The sequence below is a fragment of the Zootoca vivipara genome, chromosome 5, assembly GCF_965207765.1.
Source record: "Zootoca vivipara chromosome 5, rZooViv2.hap1.1, whole genome shotgun sequence".
NCBI lineage: Eukaryota > Metazoa > Chordata > Lepidosauria > Squamata > Lacertidae > Zootoca > Zootoca vivipara.
This window is the reverse complement of record NC_142588.1, coordinates 83,399,697-83,424,090: the sequence shown is the minus strand read 5'-3', so window position 1 is coordinate 83,424,090 and position 24,394 is coordinate 83,399,697. Positions and strand designations below refer to the sequence as shown.

General features: G+C 46.6%; 1 protein-coding gene across 2 annotated transcripts; it reads left to right on the top strand.

Moving 5' to 3' along the window:
• Positions 1–795: 795 nt before the first annotated feature.
• On the top strand, positions 796–22,305 carry NCEH1 (neutral cholesterol ester hydrolase 1). 2 transcript variants are annotated; one of them, XM_088669203.1, is made up of 6 exons: positions 796–1,169; positions 11,202–11,430; positions 12,398–12,467; positions 14,652–14,813; positions 17,821–17,992; positions 19,486–22,305. In XM_088669203.1, the coding sequence occupies exons 1-6, from the start codon at positions 918–920 to the stop codon at positions 20,101–20,103; spliced, it is 1,503 nt and encodes a 500-aa protein (XP_088525329.1). In that variant the 5' UTR covers positions 796–917; the 3' UTR covers positions 20,104–22,305. The 2 variants fall into 2 exon arrangements, with proteins under 2 accessions (XP_088525329.1, XP_034989444.3); XM_035133553.3 differs by lacking the exon at positions 14,652–14,813 and having other exon boundaries at positions 970–1,169.
• Positions 22,306–24,394: the final 2,089 nt, after the last annotated feature.

Genomic DNA, 24,394 nt, shown 5'->3' with positions numbered 1-24,394 from the left:
GCGTACCCCTGAGTACCCCAGGAAAAAAAACACGGACTTTAAGAGAGGATTACTGTAGACCAGGGGTGGCCAACTCCCAAGAGATTGCGATCTACTGTTTCTACTTACACACGGAGTTCCGTCCACCATCTTGGATGCGGTTTGGATAGGATTTTTTGGTATTTTGGATAGTTACGAATTTTTAGATAGGGTTGCTTCGACTTACGAATTTTTTCTCCCAATGCATTCCTATGGGATTCAACTTACAAATTCTTTCAACTTACAAAAGTGTGTTCGGAACGCATTAAATTCGTAAGTAGAGGTACTACTGTACCCCATTTTAGGGGGTTCAGGTTGTGGAGCTTTTATAGGGAGGAAAGCCCATTTCTAGGGGTTCAGGTCAAAGTTGTTGAGCTTTTTTAGGGGAGTCAAAATTGTTGAGGGGAGCCAGTGATCTACTAGTGATCTACCACAGACGTCCAGTGATCTACTGGTAGATCACGCTCTACCTGTTGGACGTGCCTGCTGTAGACAAATTCATGGAGGGCAAGGATATCAATGGCCAAAAGCCACAATGCTTCCACTCCCGTCAAGAGGCATCACCCAGGGCAAAGGCTTCCCACGGGAGAACAGGATGCTGGACTGGAAGGATAATGGGCCCTGATCCAGGCAAGGCTCTTCTTCTTGCTTTGTGTCCTTGTGCGAGCACAGCCTTCGTCGTTTCCCTGGGACCTTAATTATGGGCGAGCCAGAGTAGAGGACGGCTTTCCCCTCCTTTCCTTGCACCGCTTGCGCTCGACCCCTAGGTGTCTCTGCGCGCGGCTCGGCGCCAGCAGCGCCCCAAATGAAAACAATCGCAAGGACACGAGGGCTCGCAGGGGACGGAAGAGCCTGGACTTCCTCTGCTGGCTCTCCCCTCTGATTGGCTTGTGAAGGTTATGAAACCCTTGAATGGGCGCTGCGAGCAAACTTTGCCGCAAAAAAGTCACCCCTTCGCGAAAGGAGCCGGAGAGGCGAGGCTGCGCGCTCGAGCATCCCCACCGCCCGTCACCATGAAGTCCGCCGCGGTGCTCTTGGCTGGGCTGCTGGCTCTCACTGCCTATTATGTCTACTTGCCGTTGCCCAGCACTGTCTCGGAGCCTTGGCGGCTGATGCTGCTGGATGCTTCGTTCAGGGTGGCTCAGCAATCGGTAAGGCGGGGGACCCCCCCCCTGCACCTCCTTTCTTCCCAAGCTAAACCCCTCTTTACCCCCTCCATCTCTCCCCCCCCACCCTTGGGTTAGGAAGATAACGGCAGGCGCCGCGAGGAGCTCATTGGCGATCGTCCCCTCCGATCTCCGCGATCGCTTGAAGCAGAAATAACCGCTTCAGGGTCTATATAGGTGGGGATCTTCTGCCTGCTTGGGAGAAAGCATCTCTCAAGCAGATGTTGTCGGCGGCGATGCTAAGCTCGTGCCGCTTTGCTGCAGTGAGAGCCGCGGGGCGCGCATTTCGGCGTGTGTTTGCTGTGCGTAATGGAGAAATCGGTGCTTCCCTTCTGTTTCTTTCCTCCTTCGCCGGCGACGGAGCAATTGCTAAAAATGGGGGGGGGGCGTTTCCTCCTCCCCCCCTTTTGCACCCCGCAACCGCGGGGGACGTTCAGCCTTTTAAAATACAGCAAAGCCGCCGTTTCAGCGCCGGGCAAACCGGGCTCTCTTCTCTTGCCTGACGCAGCAGGTCGCGCTTGGTTCGTTCCGCTTTTCCAGCCTTCTCTCTCGCGGTCCCGCCCCAGTCGCCCTTTTCCGATCCACTGCGGCGCATGACTCGCGGGAAGGGCATTGGAGGCGCTGCTCTCAACTGTTGCTATTATTTATTACATTTGTAGACCGCCCTTCCTCCGAAGATCACAGGGCGGTTGCACAGCATAAAAACACAAAACGTGAACGCAAAATACAGTACATAATGAAACAAACAAAAGCAAAGCATTAACACCCCCCCCCCCCAGTCTTCTTTCATGTAATCCAGGGCAGGAGAACTTGTGGCCCTGGGGATAAGAAGGCCTTGAGAGCTTCTAAAGGTCCCGGGTTCAATCCCAGGCAGCTTCTGGTAGGGCTGGGACATACTCCCTGCCTGAAACCCTGGAGAGCTGCTGCCAGTCAGTGTAGACAATATGTAGTTTATTTTTCTTACATTTTTAAAATATCCAGTCTTTCCTTCAAGGGGCTTTAGGTGGTGTAGTTGTTCTCCCCATCTCCATCTTATCCTCAACAACAACCCTTCGAGGCAGGTTAAGCTGAGAGTTGGCCCAAGGTCACCCAGGGAGCTTTGCAGCCAAGTGGGAATTTGAATCTTAAGAACATCTGGGGTGGGCAAAGGGGCCCCTGTCCCTGCTATAGTTCCTCTAGGATGGGCATTATTTAGAAATGTTAGGAATGGGGGACCCTTTCTGACATGCATGTGCATTTTGCAAAGGTGATTCAAGGTGTCTTGCCTTGTTCAGCTTAAAAATAAAAATTCTTCGTTGTATTCCTGAGTTGCCCCATAGCCAGGAGTCTCTGTGCAATCAAAAGCATGTATTAAAAACATTTTAAAAACCCAATGCCCAAATTGCAAAGAGCTCAAAACACCTAATTGGCACTATCATATTGCCCAGCCTTCTCCAATCAGATGCCCTCCAGGTTTTTGAGCTGCAGTTCCTATCATAATTGCTGAAGGCTCAGATATGTCAATAAAAGATGGTAGAAAGATATTGGATAATGTTCTTTAAAAATGGAAAAAGCTTGAGATAAGGAAGAGGCGTTTGTCTGATGCTGGAAAATACATGTACACAAGCGCTATACAAGACTCTTTGGGGTGAATATTCTACAATTGCAGGGGCAACAGGACAGTGCCAGAAATGCCCCCTCTCTTGTGTCCACCCTCCATACTTCAGCTTCAGGTTGTACGCAGAGCAGGGCTGTCTTACCCATAGGTGCTAGGGGTGCGGAGCACCCGGGCACTGGGCTCTTAGGGACGCCAGACCGAGAGTCCGAGGCCCGAGAGTTGAGTCTGGGACAGCTCTGCGCCGCGAGTTTGGGGCTGACCGAGCCAGCGAGAAGCTGAGGCAGCTGGCCGGCTCTGCCCTCCTAAGTGGCTGGGACTGGGCAACCTGGGGGGGGGGGGCGCCGGGCGGATCTTTGCACCCCAACGCCGCATATGCTTAGGACAGCCCTGATGAACAGTATAACAGGGGTCAGCAAACTTTTTCAGCAGGAGGCAGGTCCACTGTCCCTCAGAGCTTGTGGGGAGCCGGACTATATTTTGAAGAAGAAAAAAAATGAACGAATTCCTATGCCCCACAAATAACCCAGAGATGCATTTTAAATAAAAGGACACATTCTACTCATGTAAAAACATGCTGATTCCTGGACAGTCCATGGGCCGGATTTAGAAGGCGATTGGGCTGCATCCGGGCCTTAGTTTGGGGACCCCTGGTACACCTAGGGCAGAGTGTAGATCTTCCTTATCATCTGGTTTCCCTATCTGAAGCATCTTTTCCTTCCAGACGTACTCTAATAAACTATGTTGGCTTGAGAGGCCTTCCTTCCATTTGGCATTGCCATTTATTTGTTTATTTGAAATATTTCCCTGCGCTGCTGCCTAGCCCAAGCTCCCAGGTGCCCCAGAAATCCAAGTCAAAGCAATGAAACCCTTTGACAGATAACAAACACATTTTGCATCTCGCCTGGTCTCCTTGAAAAAGGATGTCAGGTGGTGGTGTTCACGTTTAAAAGATGTGCCCTTGGAATGCACAACATTCCGATACCTTTGTGTTTTTTAAGTTGTGCTCCTGGGAATGATGGGGGGATGGGCGGTTCTGGAAGCTGATCAGAGGTCCCTTGGTGATAAGATGAGCAATAGCATAAGAGCTCTGAAACAGACTGCTTTCTCCGCCAGAACTAGACTTCCTGCTCATGCAACAGGAAGGGGAAACCTGTGGCCTCACCACCCAAGGCCAACAGCTGTTCTGGCAAGGACTGATGGGAATTGGAGTCCCACAACATGTAGAGGGCCATAAGTGTCCAAGGATAGCATGGTTGTGGGTGTTTTAAAAGGTCACACTCTCTGTTTATGTGATGCATTGTCTTGTATGAAATGAATGTATTTTTTAGCAAACTTTCCCCATGGCACAATCAGGCCAGGGCTTAACTTCAGGGTTCCACTCAGCAAGAGGGCACAGACACACACACACACACACACACACACACACACACACACACACAAGCCCTACAATGCAGCCTTGCCATATTCATTTTATTTATTTCATGGAATTTGTAGATCACTTAATCGTAAAAATATCTAAGTGGTTTACATGAAATTATTGATAAAAGCCCAAAGTTAAAACAAGCTGGACATCCCCCCACAAAACCAAAAAAACAACCAGCCGTTAATAAAATAAGATTTTAAAATACATGTCAACTTTACGTTTCTGGGGAGACTTGCCTAAGCAAAAAAGGTCTTTAGCAGGTGCTGAAAAAAGTACAGGAAAGGAACTTGCTTAATATCAAAGGAGCTGCCACACTGATGGATCAGTCCCTTGGAACTGCAGAATAAACATTTTGTGGCACTTGTAGTTCCAGTTCTGCAAAGTGAAGTGGTCAATTGGGCATATATGAGGTAAGTTGATCCTTTAAGTAAACTGGCTTCAAGTACAGTAGTTAGCAATGTGCATTGCCATTGAAACAAGACCTGCAGCCCGTAAGACTATAAATCGCATAGCCTAACATCACAGAACTGCACCGCTGGGCTTTCAGAATCCTCTGCTAGACAGAGAGGTTGCTCCCCAGATGTACTGATGCAAAGACAGTTTTATGAAAATTTGTAAACCATTGAAATAACCAATGTTGAAGGGTGCATTCGACACCTTTCCTTACCGCGTCCCACCCTTAAAAATTGTTGCAGGAGTAGAACTGGTTTGTAAACCTGAAAGGCAGAATTGTTTCCTGAAGTGCTTTCATGCCTTTGGTGAGGGCAAACAGGTGACCCAGGCTGCTTGACTAGCCTTCTCAATGTCTTAAACCAGGGGTGGCCAACTTCCAAGAGATACCGTAGCGATCTACTCACAGAGTTTAAAACTGGCAGTGATCTACCCCCTTTTTTGGGGTTCAGGTCAAAGTTGATGAGCTTTTTTGCTTTTTTTTAGGAAGGAGGAAGGCCCATTCTTGGGGGGTTCAGGTTGAAATTATTGAACTTATTGAAATTATTGCCAGTCAGTGTAGAATATACTGAGCTGCATGGGCAAATGTTCTGACTTGGTGGAGGTGCATGCATGCATAAACGCCCTCCTGTGAACCATGCTTTTGTTGCGCTACAAATTACTTAGGTCTGGCCTATAAATATGACAGAATGAGGTCGTAGAATGGACTGCTCCACTTTGGCCTGTGGAGCAGGAGTCACATTTTAGAATGGACTCCTGTGTTGAAAGCTCGCTGGATATAGAAAACCAGCACAACAGGGCTTAGGCCTTTTTGCTTAGGCTTTGTTTTCTCTCCCTCCCTCCCTCCCTCCCTCCCTCCCTCCCTTCATCCAAAGATCACAGAGTGGCTTTCAATATAAAAGCATAAAAAATGCATACCATAGTCCTGTGAACAAATACTATTATGGACAAAAAGATGTCCAAAAAGCGTCTCCAGCTTTTTGTTGGACTACAACTCCCATCATCTCTAGCTACCAGGACCAGTGGTTGGGCATGATGGGAGTTGTAGTCAGTCCCTCACTGAATGAGACCAAGGGTGTGCTGAATCAGTGTTGTGACTTCAACTACGGCCAATGAGAGTTGCCCCCCTCCCCCAATGCAGGAAGCTCAGAATCGGGGCATGGTGGCGACAGCCACCCTTTATTGACCTATCCTGACCTCATCTGGCTCACCTCTTTGATCCTAGAATTAAATGGATCACAGCATGCAAATTCTTAGCTGCGTTGCCTTCCTAGGTTTCTGACAGCACAGGGCAATTGACTGAGACCAACCAGCAAGAGAAGTCTGGCTGAGGACCCCAAAAATCCTTTTTGCTGCATCGATGCTGGAATAGCAACTTTGCAAAGGCACCTGAGATTTGTTCTGCACCTGCAACATAATTCCTTCCTGGAACACCTTCAGCCTGATGAGATCTACAACAATAAGCTGTGTTGTCTTTGTTAGGGAGGTAGCAGCCGTAATCTGCTTTGTTCTGGGATAAGCTGGTACGGCAGGGGCTTGGAATCACGCGGGTCACCTTGCTTTTGGCTCAGGCGAATTATGTCTTGCATTTGCTATATTGGAGCGTGATGGAAGAGGGGTTAAGTCCATTAGGAGAACATTAGGAGAACAGCCTGAGGGCACACATCCTTCCAGGGCAGCATGCTGCTGGTGAGCGGGGAGAGAGGCAGGTTATTTTGGACAATCTGTTGATATTATTGCCCAGCCCTATCTTGAATACAGGGACCCAGGTGGCGCTGTGGTTAAACCACTGAGCCTAGGGCTTGCTGATCAGAAGGTTTGAATCCCTGTGACGGGGTGAGCTCCCGTTGCTTGGTCCCAGCTCCTGCCAACCTAGGAGTTCGAAATCATGTCAAAATGCAAGTAGATAAATAGGAACCGCTACAGCGGGAAGGTAAACAGCGTTTCCATGTGCTGCTCTGGTTCTCCAGAAGCAGCTTTGTCATGCTGGCCACATGACCTGGAAGCTGTACGCTGGCTCCCTCATCCAATAATGCGAGATGAGCGCGCAACCCCAGAGTCGGTCACGACTGGACCTAATGGTCAGGGGTCCCTTTACCTTTACCTTTATCTTGAATACAGTATCTCATTTGGAAGGTTTCCAATCCCCCTCCCCCGAACATCCCAAGATAAGACTTTGCCATTATCACCAATTTTGTTGTTAAAACAGCAAACCCTTAGATTACTGGGTGAAAGGGCAGTTTTATCGTATGATACATTTATTGTTTTCAGATGAATATTTTTTTTAAAACAACAACAACAACAACCTTTTGCATAATTTGTACGGCTAGACAGTCAGCAGAGCTGGGTGATCTCTGCCCTCAGTTGAACCCCAAAGGGAGAAAGTATTGGGACAAAGAGGAGCAAGCTGCAAGCACATTCAGAAATAGGTGAAAGTTCAGTGGCTGCATTTAAAGAAATATAAAAACATCTGGCACTGTCCAAAGGCAACAGGGAAAGGAGTAGAGCTTTGCAGAACTATCAGCTATTAGCAGGTTTTGCCATACGAAAGAGCAACATAATACAACAGGTTTGAAGTCCATATTGTGATATCTGTTTCATACGGTAGTTTTTGACCTGGCAATATATCACGAACCATGATGTGTGTTAGGGCTGGGCGATATATCATCCTAAACCGGTTTCAAGTCCATATCATATTGGTTTCAAAAAAATTTGACCAGGCAATGTATTGTGAATCTCTGTGTATGCTAGGCAAAAAGCACAATGTGGGAAAAACCACGAGGCCACCCAGTGCTCCTACATAGCTCCATCCTTATTTCAGACATTGTGATATATCAGTATACTGTGATGTTTAGCTGGTGATATACAGCAATGTTGAAAACCAGATATCACCCAGCCCTAATTCTAGGTTGTTTGGATTGTACAAAGTGGCAAATGAAGTTTTTCCTATTTGAAATATATAAACAAAACTCCTCATGCATCAGCTCCTTAAGGTTTGCACTTATGGGACACGATCCATCAGGAAATTCTCTTGTGCAGCCTCCTGGGAAAGTTGTCAGGAGAGTGAGCCCTTGGCATGGTGCAGACATCACACTAAGCAAAAAAAAGAAAGCTCAACAGGACTGCGAGCATGCAGCCTCCCAGAGAGGAGCTTGCAGCTGCTTTCGCTCCTCCCTGATCCTTTTCACTGCCGTGCAAAGCTAAACTATGGTTTTGCATAGTGCAGAGGTGGGCAGCCAGTGGTACTCAGGCTAATAACATGTGGGTAGAAAGTAGGGAAAGAAGTGGCAGAAATAAATGTAAAAGGAGTGCCCTGCCCACATTTGGCTCTGGCCTTTGCAGTTCCCAACAGATTGTCGAAAGGGAATGTGATCCTTGGGGTTCCCTCCCCCTGATTTGGTGTTATGTGAATTATCTTTAGGTTCATTAGCTCTCCTCTCCCCCTCCAGTGCAGCCATGAGAAGATTGGGAGGTTTCACTTCCTTTTTTACCTAACCATAGTTTAGCATTTGGTCTGAACCCAGATAAGCTGTGGTTAGACTTAACTACCGTATGATTGGGCCCTTCAGTTTTTGGGAAACAAGCCCACTTCAATCTGTGGTTAATGAAGTTGGCTTGCTTTCAACAAACTGCAATTGAGCTTAACCACAGTTTAGCGTTTAGATGGAACTGTTATGAAAAATGTACCCCAAAATGCGTTGCCTTTTAAGAAGGACAGACGCGGGTCGGAAGCTCCAAAATTTGCACTAAGTTCAGCTCCGCCGGGAAAATGACAGAGACCACACGATGCTGTCAGGAAAAACAAACTGATCCCTTTATTGCAGAAATGCAGAAACTACAGCTGTAGGGTCCCTGCCTCTGGAAAAGGAAGGAACCCCGGGAAATGGTAAAGTCCCCTTATATACCCTCCTGTTCCTGCATGGAAATCTCTGGACTGGGAGGGAGGGGGAGACAAGGGCGACAGGTGGGGGATCGGATTAGCTGGGTGCGGAGATGGCTTTTCCTTTCAGATGGGGAGATGTCAATCGCTCTTCCCCTGTCGTTGATGGCATTTCCCTTTGTTTGGCAGGAGGGGCAATCAGTCGAGATGGGTGCAGAGGTGGGGCAGTTCCTGGCAATTTCCGTGGGGTGGAAGTCCACCCGGCAGGTGTTTTCCTCCAGGCCATGGAAGGGTGGGCTACGTTGAGGATGGCAATTTATTTGAATAAAGTTGTTCCAGCTAATCCCTCTATTGTCCATGTGTCCTTGAATGGGTATAGGGTGGTAGTAGGGCAAGGTTCAGGTGGGTTGGGATCATACAGGGTTCATACAGAAAATATACCTGGAAAACATACCTAATACAGGGATTTCTAATTAAAAGGTAGCAGTCCTGACATATACAGTTCTAAGATATAAAACAGCAATTCTAATACAGAGGCAGCGGATAGAGATTTCATGGTAAGAGAACATATAATAGGCTGTATTATTAACTTGAGTAGAAAAGTGTCAGTTTGGATTTGGGCGGTTTCCCCCCCCCTTCTTCTGGAAACATTGTTTTGTTCTGGGCGGAGGGGAGGTGGAGAGGGGAAATGTGTGAGTTTATGCTAACTGTTGTGCATATGCAGATCCTTAAGCCTTCCTTCAGGCAGGGTCGCTTCCTAGCGGGAGGGGTGGGGAGACAGGGAAGATGGCATTGAACAGGATTCTGGGTATTGCAGCTGTCAAATTCTGTCACCCCTCTCTGTTCATTAATAATGGTGTCCTGCAATCCCCCCCAATATGATTTTATAACAGAACGCTAAACTGTGGTTAGTTGAAAATGGAAGTGAAAGTTTACAAGGAGAGGCCCAAGGTTTGTTCATGTAATGCTCAGTCATAATTTAGTATTAAATTGGAACCCAGTCATTACCTTATATGAATAATATGGACGTTGGACAAAAAAAAATAGGTTTCTTTACTCATATACACAAGTTGCTAGCACAGATAAATAATTCTAATTTAAATGTTGCACTGCGATGCTGTGCATTTGTATTTTGAAACTAGCCACCACACTGTTTTCAGTGAAGCTTCCTCTCAAACTACCTATGCATATATTGCAGTCTTAGTTGATAGCATTTTCTATGTCCCATAGAAATCCCTTCCCGGTGTGGCATGTTAGGATTTTGCAAATCTGCTGTTGCTTGCTACCAGTGGTGAAGCAATCACAGTGTTTATCATGGTGTCTCAAATTCACACTGGGGTTTTAGCAGAGCGTTCAGGCAACTCCTTTGCTACATTTCTTTGTTGGTGACCTCGTGAGCACCAAAGCATTTGTGTGAATGGGCTCTGTGTTAGAAGAGTGGTCATTTGGTTGCTCAAAATGACACCCACCGTGTGCTGCTTTTTTAAAAATACCGCAGTTAGGCAGCCCTTTCGCTTTAATACAACTAGGTTTACATTATGACCCTTAATAAGACAAAGGTAAAATGGATGCGGATGGCGCTGTGGTCTAAACCACTGAGCCTCTTGGGCTTGCCGATCAGAAGGTTGGCGGTTCGAATCTCTGCGATAGGATGAGCTCCCATTGCTTGGTCCCAGCTCCTACCAACCTAGCAGTACAAAAGCACACCAGGGCAAGTAGATAAATAGGTACCGCTGTGGCAGGAAGGTGAACTGTGTTTCCGTGCACTCTGGTTTCCGTCACGGTGTTCCATTGCGCCAGAAGCGTTTTTTCATGCTGGCCACATGACCCGGAAAGCTGTCTGTGGACAGACGCCAGCTCCCTCGGCCTGAAAGTGAGATGAGTGCCGCAACCCCATAGTAGCCTTTGACTGGACTTACTAACCGTCCAGGGGTCCTTTGCCTTTTACCTTTTATGACCCTTAATTGTGGTTGGAGGAGTACTTCCCCACCCACCCCCCAAAAAGATTTTGCAATTGATTCGTCACTGATCATCTGACGCATTACAAAATCTCTGCTAAAGGTTCACTTCTCTGTTCCTTTGACATGCCTACTTTAAAAGTCAACAACAAAACATTCAGGCACTCTGCCATATTTTCGCTCTCAGGCCTTGCATCATTTTATTGTTTTAGCACATTGAGCTGTGGGTCTGCTACCCCTGCTTTAGAGCAGGGATGGGAGGAATCTTTGGTCCTCCAGATATTGATGGAGCCATCTGGGCTGATAGCAAGAGACTGGGAGTTGTAGTTCAGGAACAGCTGGAAGGTCGCAGGTTCCCTTTCCTAGCTTTACAGGCACTGGTAACCTGATCTCATGCTGAGGCAGGAAACATTAACCATGCAATCCTATACAATCAGCTCACAATTAAGTTTCAGTGGGACTTACTCCCAGGAAAGCAAGAATAGGATTGCAGCCTTTGTGTTGATGGAGGACGCAAATCCGCCAGCCAAAGAGGGTCATTTGAGTTTCTAAGACTTTTGCAATCCTACTACTTTAGAACAAATAGAAAGGTTCACACTTCAAGGCATGCTCTTTGGCGAAGTTAATGTTTACAGGGGTTCTTGCTTCCCTCCTCCTTTCAAACCCCACCCTCTTTTTTCAGCTTCCTTTCTCGTTCTTCTCCTTCCAGTGCAATCTGGTTCATTTCCTGGGACTTGGCCATCATCTGAGAGCCCTGAACTTCTTGATTGGTGCCTTCGAACAGCTGAATCCCCAGTCCTCGGAAGGAGTGAAGATAACAGATACTCAGTTTGATGGCGTGGAGGTCAGAGTGTATGAGCCGCTGGCAAAAGGAGGGGCAAAACTAAGGCGCAGTGTGGTCTACATCCACGGAGGAGGATGGGCCCTGGCAAGTGCAAGTATGTCTTCTGGACAGCTGCTATGTGCTCTTCCCACTGCATCCTTCCACAGCCCTGTTTTGTGCTCCCTGGATAAGTTAACAGCAGTTTAGACATCTGAGTGATCGATGGAGGGTGGAACCAATAGATGCAAAGAGTCCTGAGTTGCAGAGGAAGCTGCCTCGTGGCAATAATCATAACCATAATTTATTTATTTCTATCCTGCCTATCTGGCTGGGTTTCCCCAGCCACTCTGGATGGCTCACAACAGAATATTAAAAACACAATAAAACATCAAACATTAAAAACTTCCCTAAACGGCTGCCCTCAGGTGTCTTCTAAAAGTCAGATAGTTGTTTATTTCCTTGACATCCAATGGGAGGGCGTTTCACAGGGCGGGCGCCACTACTGAGAAGGCCCTTTGCCTGGTTCCCTGCAACTTCACTTCTCACAGGGAAGGAACTGCCAGAAGGCCCTCGGAGCTGGACCTCAGTGTCCGGGATGAACGATGGGGGTGGAGATGCTCCTCCAGGTATACTGGACTGAGGCCGTTCAGGGCTTTAAAGGTCAGCACCAACACTTTAACTTGTGCTTGGAAACATACTGGGAGCCAATGCAGGTCTTTTAAGACCGGTGTTACAGGGTCTCAGCGGCCACTCCCAGTCACCAGTCTAGCCACCGCATTCTCGATCAGTTGTACTTTCCAGGTCACCTTCAATGGTAGCCCCATGTAGAGCGCATTGCAGTAGTCCATGCTGGCTAGAGGTGGGGTTGCCAAGCAACATACAGAGGGCTGCCAGTCCCTGCTGCCGATTTAAAGGATTAAATCTAGATATATGTGATCGCCCTGTAATTGTCCTAAGTGTTGATTAGTTTTAATGCCTTAGGTGTTTAGTATATTCTTAATGTGCAATCTGCCCTATGACCATTGCATAAAGGGTGATTTAGACATGCCTCATGAAATAACTGGTTGTTTCTCTCATTCCAGGAGGAGGTTACTATAACAATCTTTGCTCAATTATGGCTGAATCTCTGGACGCTGTTGTCGTTTCAATCGAGTGAGTACAGCAAGCATGGGGTGAGCTGGTACATCTTGGGTTTCAATGTAATTTGGATGGTTTGGAAAGGCTTTGTGGTTAAGACTAGCAAAACACAGTAGCTGCTCATGCAGGTGGAGAGGAGCAGCTGTCCTAGCTTCCTGGCAGCTGGGTTGCTGTTGCTGCCCCCGCCCCAAATATACCAGCAAAGCCAATCCAGCAATCCTGCCATTGAGTTTTGTCTGTGCCACCACCCGCCCCAGGTAAACAACAGCGAGGCACCTTCCAGGAAACTAGCACAGCCACATTGCCCTACCTGGGAAGCCACCTCTGCATTTAGGATAACATTGCAATTATACATGCATTCACGCTTGTAGTTTTTTGGTGAGGAATCCGATGCAGAAACCAGCCTTGCTGTCTCCCGGTTTCCAAACACAAATCATCCATCATTGGCCGAGTCAGATGCTCTTCCAAACACAGTACAGTGGTACCTCTACTTACGAATGTTTCTACTTACGAACGGAGCTCCGTCCGCCATCTTGGATGCAGTTTAGATAGCATTTTTTCTACTTAAGAATTTTTAGATTGGGTTGCTTCGACTTACAAAATTTTTCTCCCAATGCATTCCTATGGGATTCGACTTGCAATTTTTTTCGACTTACGAATGTGCGTTCGGAACGCATTAAATTAGTAAGTTGAGGTACCACTGCATTTTGGCTCTGTGTTATTATGAATGTTTATACTCAGAGGTTAAGTGCCACTGTGGGAAATACTGCCAGTTCAGGTAAGTGTCTGGGATTGCAGCCCGAGCGAAGGACCACATTAATTCACCTAGATTGTTCTTTACAGGTATAAAAAGCATGTGGTAGAAAATACAAGATGTCTGCAAATGGTCCTGTGTTTAATCCCCAGCATAGCATACCCAGAGAAGCAGACATTGGTGTAGTGATCTGATCATCAATGAAATAAAGAAAATCATGTACTCAGTTCACATTTTAAAAGATATATATGTACCGTATTTTTTCGTGTATAACATGCCCCTATTTCGTGTATGACAGCCCCTATTTTTAGGGACTCCAAATTAAGAAAATGGGGAGATTGCCCAGAGTTGTTGAGTTTTGGGGGGTGGGGATTGCCAAAAATCACTCACCCGCCTTACCAACACTGCCAATCGCACGCACCGCCAAAGCCACCAATCGCATGCTCTATTGCCGCAGCGGCAGCCAATCAACAGCAGGCCTTTCCACAGCCTCCAATCACCCACCAAATTGACGCAGCGGCAGCCAATCAACAGCAGACATGGCCGCAGCCACCAATCAACCGCCCAATCATCACTGACAATCTCCGGCTTGTGGTTGCAGACAATCACCCGTCCCCCCCTCTGCACTATCTGTGTATAAGACGACCCACAATTTTTAACATTATTTTATCATACAAAAACATCCTTTTATACATGGAAAAATACGGTATGTATAAGTTGGCTAACGGTGTCTTTTAATGATGCATCTATGTGCATTCTGTATGGTAGGGATAGGATGTATATTTCTTTGTCGGAGTGGTTGAAATGACCATGATGTCCCAACAACAACTAAACTTTGGAAACCAACACTGGGTAGCAGGGATGGGACAGTGAAGAGCAGCTGCCAAGTCAGAGCAGGCAGGACTGGTCCAGATTGTGATCAAATGACCTTACATCTTCCTAGGTGATAGGGATCCAGATACCTCTTCCTTGTTGTGCTGTTGCAACAGTTTTCCCCCATGCAGGGGCAAGTTCCTTGCATTGTAGCTCAGCCTTCTGACCTGGTTCCCACCATCTCTGACCTTTGACCATGCTGTCTGGAGCTGATGAGAGCTGCGGTCCCAAACATCTAGAAGGGTCCAGGTCGACGGAGGTTCTGCTATAGCTTATAGATTCTGAAAAGCTGTACACCGGGGCTGCGGCCTTTGATTGGATGCAGTGCCGGGTTTACGTATAAGCTAAACAAGCTATAGCTTAGGGCCCCACTCTCTTGGGGCCCCCCAAAAAAAATTAAAAGGAAAAAAAACCTGAATGTACATTTCCAAAATATAAGATGCAAAACAAATGAAATAAAACCTACAAAGAGCAACAATGTTTTGTGGTGTGTAGGCTCCTATGTTGTAAGTAATGGGCCCGCTTGTTAGCCTGCTCCCTAAAATATCACTGGTTTGCTCATTTATACACAGTGGTACCTCAACTTACGAAGACGATCCGTCCCGCAGCCGTCTTCGTAAGTTGAAGTCTTCGGTAGTCGAAGCGCCACTTCTGCGCGTGCGCCGACCGCGCACGCCACTTTGCACAAGCGCAGAAGTTGAAACCTTCGGAAGTCGAATCATTCAGTTGTCGAGGTACGGTACCACTGTATATAGGGTGCCTATATAGATACCTATAGCTTAGGGCCTCATCAAACCTAAACCCGGCCCTGATTGGATGTATTGTTCTACTTAAACCCATTTCCAAGGCATTAAAAGGGGCAGTCCCCATTTAATTGGGCAATACATTGGCAAAGTGTAAGGCCTTACAAAAACCGCAAGTGACGTGCAGTGTCTCTGAAGGAGGAGTTTCCTCTCCCCTCACACATTACAATATACAAAGGAAGAATGCCTTTTTTCCAAAACTGTTGCTAGGCAATTGTTTGAAGAACTGATGGCTGTTTACAATGCACTTGATCAATGGACTTGGCTCTAATAATTGGGTGGCAATCCTAGTGCATACGTCAGGGAAGTTACTTTTTTAAACAAAAAATTGTTAGAAGTCCATAGGCAAGAAGCTATTACATTGCAGGGGAATAGGGCAGCAATATCCTATCTTCGTGCATTATCTTCTCAAGTAAAGTCAACAAGCAAGGTGGGAAATGTTGATTGTGTAAAAGCTCCACCCCCAGTTGACATTCCCATAACTACAGTATTCATGAATTGGAGGGCAATCTTCTGAAGTGGGGAACATCCTATAATACTGTGGGTGTTCTGTTTGTGCTTTACAATCCTTGAAAAATCAGGTGTCTGAAGCTTTGTGGGGGGTCCAGCACACCTACAGGGTAACAAGAGGTGTGGCTAGTATGCTTATTCTCTCCCCCCCCCCGTGTGTTTACTTAATGTGGGTCAATAACTCATAAAGAGGGCTTAAAAGAGATCCTCAGTTCTTTCCCAGTGTCCAGAACGTTAACGGGAGGGGGAGCAGAATTGAGACTCAGAAGAGGCATTCCTCATGCAAGCATTAAAGCAGGCATCCCCTCCAGATGTTTTGGGCTACAGCTCCCATGATCCCTAGCTAACAGGACCAGTGGTCGGGGAAGATGGGAATTGTAGTCCAAAACATCTGGAGGGACGAAGTTTGGGGGTGCCTGCATTATAGCAGAACATAGTTAAGAAGCAATTGCAGGTGTTGAATTTTAAATCTCCGGGATAATAGTAAACAGAACAGAGTGATGAAGTACTAGTGTTTACTTAACTTATTTTTTAAATGCCCCCTTTCCCAGTTATTCTTCCTCCCCTCAAAAAACAACAACCCAGTAACTGATTATGCAAAAACATAAATATCTAGTAATGGGGTTTCTTCCTCCCTTTTCTAATTTATTCTGTGATCATTCCCAGTGGAATCCAGTGGCAAAGTAACTATAATGATGTGTGATTCTCTCCTTGAATGATGTGTGATTCTCTCCTTGAAGAAACCCCACAAGGAGAACTAATTGCCTGATTTGCTCCCTCAAGGATCTTTTGCACTCAGTTGGTTCATTCATTATCTCCCCATATTTACTGTTGTTTTCAGACACAATATATAAATATACTGTGCACATATTGCTAGTTATAAATGTATGTCTGCAAATGGTTGTTTTGTTTTGTTTTTGTTTACCCAAACTCTTGATTATTATTATTTTATTTAACAAGGTTTATAGACAGCTTAATTTTTTTTAAAAAAAAAAATCCCTAAGCAGTTTGCATTAAACATACATAGCACATTCATAAGAAAATACCAATAACTTTTTCAGGATGAAAAGTGTTCTGTTTATTTTGATCCAGCTCAGGGCACCTACTGCGCTCTAGTGGCCTTACGTGCAAATGACAAACTTTTTACATAAAGCACCAACTTTTCTAAGAAAACAAATGACAGCTTTGAGCAAGGCAAAGCTATGTTAAATCTGTTAAATCTGGCATTTTAAGCGTGGCCGCTGGGTTTCTTGTTGCTATGTATAGCTGCCACAGAGTGATACATGTTCCTGATGAAAAAATAACACACACCAGGTAATTCCATAACACTCTGGTGTGTTTTGGTTGAAACAAACAGGAGAGCTTTTATTGGACCAACATTGATATAGAAACATGTACGGTATGCTCTACAGCAGTTTCCCCCCAAAATGATACCCGGGGCACCGTCCCGTTGGATTAAAAGTAGAGCTATGTTTCACTCTACACCAGGCATCCCCAAACTGTGGCTCTCCAGATGTTTTGGCCTACAACTCCCATGATCCCTAGCTAACAGGATCAGTGGTCAGGCATGATGGGAATTGTAGTCCAAAACATCTGGAGGGCCGAAGTTTGGGGATGCCTGCTCTACACACAGTAGCAAAATAGGCTTGCCTGGAGGCTGGTGGTGGAAGCAGAGGATCTTCCCAAGCCAGAAACCACAAGAGGCTGGCTGAGCCAGGAGGGTTGGAACTCCCTTTGTACCCTTCCCATGGTGGAGCCTCCTTTGCTTTGCCATTCCCTGGCATTTCTGGATCTCTTACGGCCCAATGATTAGCCAAGCTAGCGAAGGATTCTGGTTATCGACAGCTGCAAGCCACAATGGCTATATTCTACCGTCACTGTCAGAAGCATCATGTCTTTGAGTACCAGTCACTGGGAACTGCATGAAAGCCTAGGGGGGACGTGGGATTGGTTGATTCCACGAGGCGGAGATGGTCTGCAGCGTGCTATTGGTGTCTGCAGCAAGGGGTGGTGTTGATTGGGTGTTGCTGCGGCAATTGGGCGGGCAATAGGCTGCTTCTGCCGGCGAGGGGACAGACGTTAGGAGGCTGTTGCGACGCACGCGAATGTTAGCGTCGGCCAGGCGGGTGAGTGCAATACTCCGCAAACAAAGCTCAAAAACTCTCTCCCCACATTTTCTTAATTTTTATTCCCCCAAAATAGGGGGTATCTTATACATGGGGGCGTATTATACACAGGAAAAGTGTGGTATTTTGTGAGAATAAGAACGGTCCATGGGTCTGATCCTGCAGGGCTGTGTGCTTCTGTTCTTTTCGACCATGGCAGATTTTGAATACGGTCTGAAGGCACACCGAGGCCTTAGCCTCACCAAATGTGAGCGCCGAGTCCAGAATGCTGCTCCCAAGAGACACTGCTTATTTCGTTGCAGGTACAGGCTCGTGCCAGACTTCCACTTCCCAGTGCAGTTCAACGACGTCCTCCAGGCTACGAAGCATTTTATGCTCCCTGAAGTCCTTGCTCGATATTCCGTGGATCCCAGCAGAGTTGCCATTTCGGGCGACAGCGCAGGAGGAAACTTGGCCGCTGCCGTATGCCAAGAGGTAACATAAGTGACACGTGTAGGGATCCTAAAGCGTGGAGAATATGCTGGGGACCATTACTCAGGGTGGAGCCACACTGCAAAATGTCCCAGTTCCAACCCGTTTTCTGCAGTTTGTGGCACCAAGTAACCGCAGACTACAGAAAACAGGGAGTGGAAGTAGGACAAGCAAAGCATGGCTCTAGCATGAGTTATCCCAGCATGTTCTCCATACTTTAGGAAGGACATGGGCAGCCAACTGGGAGCCTCCAGTTGGACCACATCTCTCATCAGCCCTGACCATTGGTCATTCTATTTAGGGTTGATGGGACCTGCAGTCCTATAACACTTAGAGCACCATATTGACTAGCCCTGAAATCTTCCACTGCTAACGCCCTTCTTCTTGCCAAAGCAGTAGCCAATTGCGCCCCCATTTCCAGCAGGAAATCATTATGTGGGAAGATGGGATATTATGCAAGTTTAAGCAAGTGTCAGTCCTTGGTTTGGACTGTAAGCCAACTTCCAGATTAATAGCTAATTGATGGAAAAGTGGGACATGAATGTGTTTAAAGAGTAGAACTGAGTCTAAATTAAAACCTTATTTATTAAATTTGTACCAACCTACATCCATAGAGCTCAAGGTGGTTCATAACATAAAAACATATTGCGATGGCCATTGGCTATAAACAATAAAACTTCTATGGAAAACACCTGGTGCCTAAAGGTATGTACTGTAATGAAGGCGCCAGGCGAGTCTCCCTGGGGAGAGCATTCCACAAACGGGGAGCCACTGCAGAAGTTGCCACCCTCCAGACCTTGTGGAGGAGGCACATGAAGAAAGGCCTCAGAGGATGATCTCAGGGTCCGGGTCGGTTCATATGGACATTGTTCTTGACATTAGTTCTTGAATGATAAAGCTGCTTAACTTTGGTGCTTCCTTTTGACACAAACAATCTGTAAACGGCAGGACTTCCAACTTCACCCACCTTGAGTGAGGTCAGTTGGTGAAGTTTCTTATATGCCGTTGCTTCTAAAAACTGCACAGGAACCAGATGGGAAATACTTTACTGCATCCATTTGTGGGACTGGGATGGACTAGGATTGCATCGTCTCATGGGAAGTAAATGGCAACAGAATGGGAAAAGTTCAGTCTGTAAGAGTTCAGTTGGAGGATTGTCACAGAGTACAATTTCTCATCCCAGTGCATTTATCTCCAACCTTTACCATTTTTTCCCCTTTACAGCACTGAGCATATATAACGGGCCACTAAGGACTACATGCAGTGCATATCATCAAATGGGCTTAATTCCACAAAAGCTTGCACCACCAAAAAAACACCTGTCTTTAAGGCCTGATGGCTTGATATTCTGTTCTCTGATGAGAGTGAAATTTACTTTTGAGGGCATCAAAGAGAATAAAGCAATCCATTTCTCACTGTGTTTACATATGTTACATTGTATTAGTATTGCATGCAACATCTGAATCGTGCCCTATTTGTCTGCCTTGCTTCCGCAGATGAGTCAAGAGGAAAATATAACCACCAGATTTAAACTGCAGGCTCTGATTTATCCGGTCCTTCAGCCGTTCGATTTCAACACCCCCTCGTACCAGCAGAACGAAGTCACGCCTGTCCTTCCCCGTTTTGTCATGGCGAAGTTCTGGATAGACTACTTCAACGGAAATTACGACTTTGCCCATTCCATGGTGGTCAACAACCACACCGCCCTCGATGTGAGTGAGGCCAATGCCTTCAGAGAACACCTGGATTGGACTTTCCTCCTACCTTCAAGGTTCAGGAAGAACTACAAACCTGTCACACACGCGACGGGGAAGGCAGAAATAATCCGGGATATACCTGCCTTGCTAGACATCCGTGCCGCTCCCTTGCTAGCTGAGAAGGAGGTTTTCCGCATCCAGCCAAAGACTTACATCCTTACTTGCGAGATAGATGTTTTGAGAGATGACGCACTCATGTACGCCAAACGGTTAGAGAAAGCGGGTGTGGCGGTGACTATCGACCACTTTGAAGACTGTTTTCACGGCTGCATGATCTTCACCGTTTGGCCTACCAATTTTTTCGCAGGAATCCAAACCAGGGACAGCTACATCAAGTGGCTGAGTCAAAACCTGTGAAGTGTCCCCCTCTTAAAAACTAAAAACTGTAACTGGTCCCCAAGTCATGTGTACACCTTTGTATGCAATCTTGTGCCATCCATTTTGAAGACTTTGTTGGAGAGTTTTCCGTTGCAGCAGAGTCGTGTGCCGCCAATGACTTGTATGATTTGCTTGGACTGTACACCATTGGGGGGGTTTTTTTGGGGGGGAGTCTTTGAGTAGTCTTGAACCCAGACCCTAAAGGCATTGTAAGAGAGTCAGACCCAACCTGTAGCAGAATGAGGCTAACACTTCAGATTGCAGGAGGAGGAATGAAAATATTCTCCCATATAGAAGCTCTCTTCAAGTGGAACATTGACACAGCAGTGTAACCAATTCTATCCTGGCCCTCTCCCTACTGAGCTTGTTTTTTGCTTGCAAGGAAGGGTTTGCTTGTCAGCTGTAAGGAAGAGCTAAAAAAAACATGGGTTTTCCCATCTGCAAGTCTGAAATGGTATATAGTCCATTGCACCATTTCTTTCTGCTGCCTATATAGGGTGTGTATCCAGCTCAACAGTTCTGCTAGCAAAAGTATTTTTGGCTGCTCGGCGGAATTTCCTGTCTCTCTCCTCCACCATGGGTCCCCTAAAACTGCTCTGGAAAGTTGGTGGGGAAACCCCAGAACATATTTAGGGGGCATATTTAGAAGAGGGAGAGGCTGTTCCAGCATGCAGCCTGAAGTGCTTTTACCAGTGGAAATGCTTCGTTGGGTTCCGGCCATAGAGACCAGGCCCCAAGTTATGTCCAAATTGCTGGGTAACATCTGCACTTCCCAGCACCCGTTATTTGTGAGTGTTAAAGTGGTATAATAGTGCTTTTAAATGTATAGTGTGAACATGGCCCAAATCAAAACAGGGCTGTTACTCTTAAGCACCACTGTCACTCTCAAAGACTAGGAGAAACAGCTTATCCATCAGACCTGATTTGTGACCCGGCAAGTGTAAAGCACCCCACCCCACCCCACCCCCATTTATTGCTTCCTATCAGCCTGCTTTTTGCCATTTTGGAGGCTCGGCAAGCCACCAGATGCCTAAGCTTAATTTAATGGGTCGCAAGTGTTTCAGGCCTGATGTAAATAGAAGACAGCGAGGCTGGGTCCCATAGCTGCAATCTTATCCTACAACATTTAGATTGGTTGCATCCTGTGCTGGTTGGTGCTGGTACCTTTTGGGTACCAAAAGCTCTGTTTGGGATTTCGAGCGAGCGCTGTGGGCACCAGCTACAAAATGACAACACAAAATGGCCGCCACATTTAAAAGAGAAAAGGAACGCAGCTTGGGATGGATGAGCATTACACATACCGTACACACACACACAAGCAATGGGGGAAATGGACCTACGCCAGCCGCAGCCATGTTTGCTCACAGAGACAAACTTTTTGCACCTCTCCTCTGTTCAGAGACAATGGGAGCATTGGTGTTCTGTGGAATGTGGGCATGTTTAAAGGGTTAGAACAGGCATCCCCAAACTTCGGCCCTCCAGATGTTTTGGACTACAATTTCCATCTTCCCCGACCACTGGTCCAGTTAGCTAGGGATCATGGGAGTTGTAGGCCAAAACATCTGGAGGGCCGCAGTTTGGGGGTGCCTGGGTGAGAAGATGCCGAGCCAGTGCAAGCAGGAACTGAGGAAGAGGGAAACTCTCTTTCATGCATTGTGGATTTTGGAAGGGACACCTTCCAAGACCTTTGGAGGGTACCATAGGTGATATGGGTGGGCAGACACAATTGTGACCCCTGTGTGGACAGCACTGACACAGATAAGACTTCAGTACGAGGCAGCGTCTTGAAGCCACTTTTTTTGTGTGTGTCCTAACATCAATGCAAGAGGCTCCCTGGTAGGGCTAAGGAGCCTCCCCCAGTAAGCTCTACACTGGTTATATACAGCTGCCTCCTTTCTGATCAGGTGCTGATCCTGGGGAGATAGGAGCCAACGGATAATGTATCTCGCTCTCCCTCTGTACCACATCCTTCATCTTGTGTGCTGGTATTTAAAACGTTAATGGTATTGTGACTGGGGTGAACTCTTTCTTCGCTTGCCCAATCTGCAGGACAAGCAGGCGCAGCTATTCAAGTTCCTCACTAATGACGAGGGAGCATAAAACAGGCTACCAAGGACTACATTCAATGTCTACCATCAAATGGGCTTTATTCCACTGTAATAAACAAAATCTGCCCTACAAGAGCCCTTGTAGAGTCCTTTGAAGGTTCTCCATCGGTAGGAGGAAATAACAGAGGCCAACCAGAGAATATTGAGAAGCAAAGCAGCTAATAAGCTTGATCTTTATTGACTGTTGCAAACAGGGTGTTCTCTCTCACACACAGGAGAAAAGAGAAGGACCCAGAACAAAGGTGTGCCTGCCCTTATATAGACATTTTGAAATTCCCTGTCCTGGCGCTCAAGACCACCCCCAGAAGCCCCATACATACATCACAGAAGGGGTGTAGCGCAAGACCACCACCCCTACCGGGTGCATCATACATCACAGAAAAGGGCGGTCCACGACAGAAATCTGAGTCCCATTGTTTATTCCATGTCTGTCAGCTGCCTGTTAATGTTCACTTTATTGGATCATGGGGTGGGGGTGGGGAGCCTGGCCAGTCTTTTTGTAATGAGAACAGGCTCACCCTATTCACACCTTAAATGTGCCCTTAAGGCAGGATTTGTGAGCAGAGAGACAATGGGGAGGTTTTTTCCATTTCTTGCCTCCTTTCAGAGAAACCATTTGGTCAGTCTGGGAGAGTCAAAATGGTTTCAGGACTGTCCCCTTTGCTGCTTCACACATGTGGCCCATACATTTGTGTACATGTCTGCTTGGTACATTGATGAACAGTGTAAAAGGTAAAGGTAAAGGGACCGCTGACCATTAGGTCCAGTCGTGACCGACTCTGGGGTTGCGCGCTCATCTCACATTATTGGCTGAGGGAGCCGGCGTATAGCTTCCAGGTCATGTGGCCAGCATGACAAAGCCACTTCTGGCAAACCAGAGCAGCACATGGAAACGCCGTTTACCTTCCCGCTGTAGCGGTTCCTATTTATCTACTTGCACTTTGATGTGCTTTCGAACTGCTAGGTTGGCAGGAGCTGGAACCAAGCAACGGGAGCTCACCCCATTGCAGGGATTCGAACCGCCGACCTTCGGATCAGCAAGCCCTAGGCTCAGTGGTTTAACCACAGCGCCACCTGGATGTGACCCTAATTTGTTTGTTGTTGTTTAGTCGTTTAGTCGTGTCTGACTCTTAATTTGTTTATTCCACCACAAAAGCATATGCCACCAAAAAATGGTTAGTCTTTAAGGCAGGGGTAGGCAACCTAAGGCCCGTGGGCCGGATGCGGCCCAATCGCCTTCTCAATCTGGCCTGCAGACAGTATGGGAATCAGCATGTTTTTACATGAGTAGAATGTGTCCTTTTATTTAAAATGCATCTCTGGGTTATTTGTGGGGCATAGGAATTCGTTCATTTCCCCCCCGCCCCCCCAAAAAATATAGTCCGGAAAGGTCTTTAAGGTGCCCCATGGCTTGCCCCTGCAAAAAGCCAGGCAATGTACAGTGGAACCTCAGTTTATGAACACCTCAGTTTACGAATTTTCGGTTTACGAACGCCACGGACCCATCTGGAATGGATTAATTCACTTTCCATTGCTTTCAATGGGAAAATTCATCTCAGTTTATGAACGCTTCAGTTTATGAACAGACTTCCGGAACCAATTACACCCATGCTTCGGGTTAAATACGCTTCAGGTTGAGTACTCCGCAGACCCGTCTGGAACAGATTAATCCACTTTCCATTACTTTCAATGGGAAAGTTCGCTTCAGTTTATGAACGCTTCAGTTTATGAACAGACTTCCGGAACCAATTGTGTTCATAAACCGAGGTACCACTGTACAGTAATTGCAGCTAAGAGTGCAATACCTTATGCTCTGCGACCGATACTTATTTTCTTTAAAGAGGTGCCTGGCTATTGTCCATCTGTATTCGATGTACTTTTATCCACTCCCCCCCCCCATTCAGAATTTGCCTACTACATGAATACTAGCCACTCATACCACATAGGATATTACTACCAACTTTGAAAGGAATTACTGCAAAACAAAACAAAACACCTGTGACCGATTTAGGTGCTGACTTCCTATTGCTGGTTGGTCTTTTAAAAAGATCACATCTGCAGACGATAACTGGAACACACCTGAATTTGTTTCCATACACTGAATTATCAGGGTTGTTCCAGATTGCTCATAACATATATTTTGATTATTATTTTTTATCAGA

What these genes read in the sequence shown, in the direction of transcription:
- NCEH1 (XM_088669203.1), top strand. Translation starts at nt 918, where the DNA reads ATGAAACCCTTGAATGGGCGCTGCGAGCAAACTTTGCCGCAAAAAAGT. An exon ending in ATGGGCCCTGGCAAGTGCAA is followed by an intron (nt 11,431 to 12,397) that starts GTATGTCTTCTG and finishes CTCTCATTCCAG; the next exon opens with GAGGAGGTTACTATAACAAT. An exon ending in CGAATCATTCAGTTGTCGAG is followed by an intron (nt 14,814 to 17,820) that starts GTACGGTACCAC and finishes ATTTCGTTGCAG; the next exon opens with GTACAGGCTCGTGCCAGACT.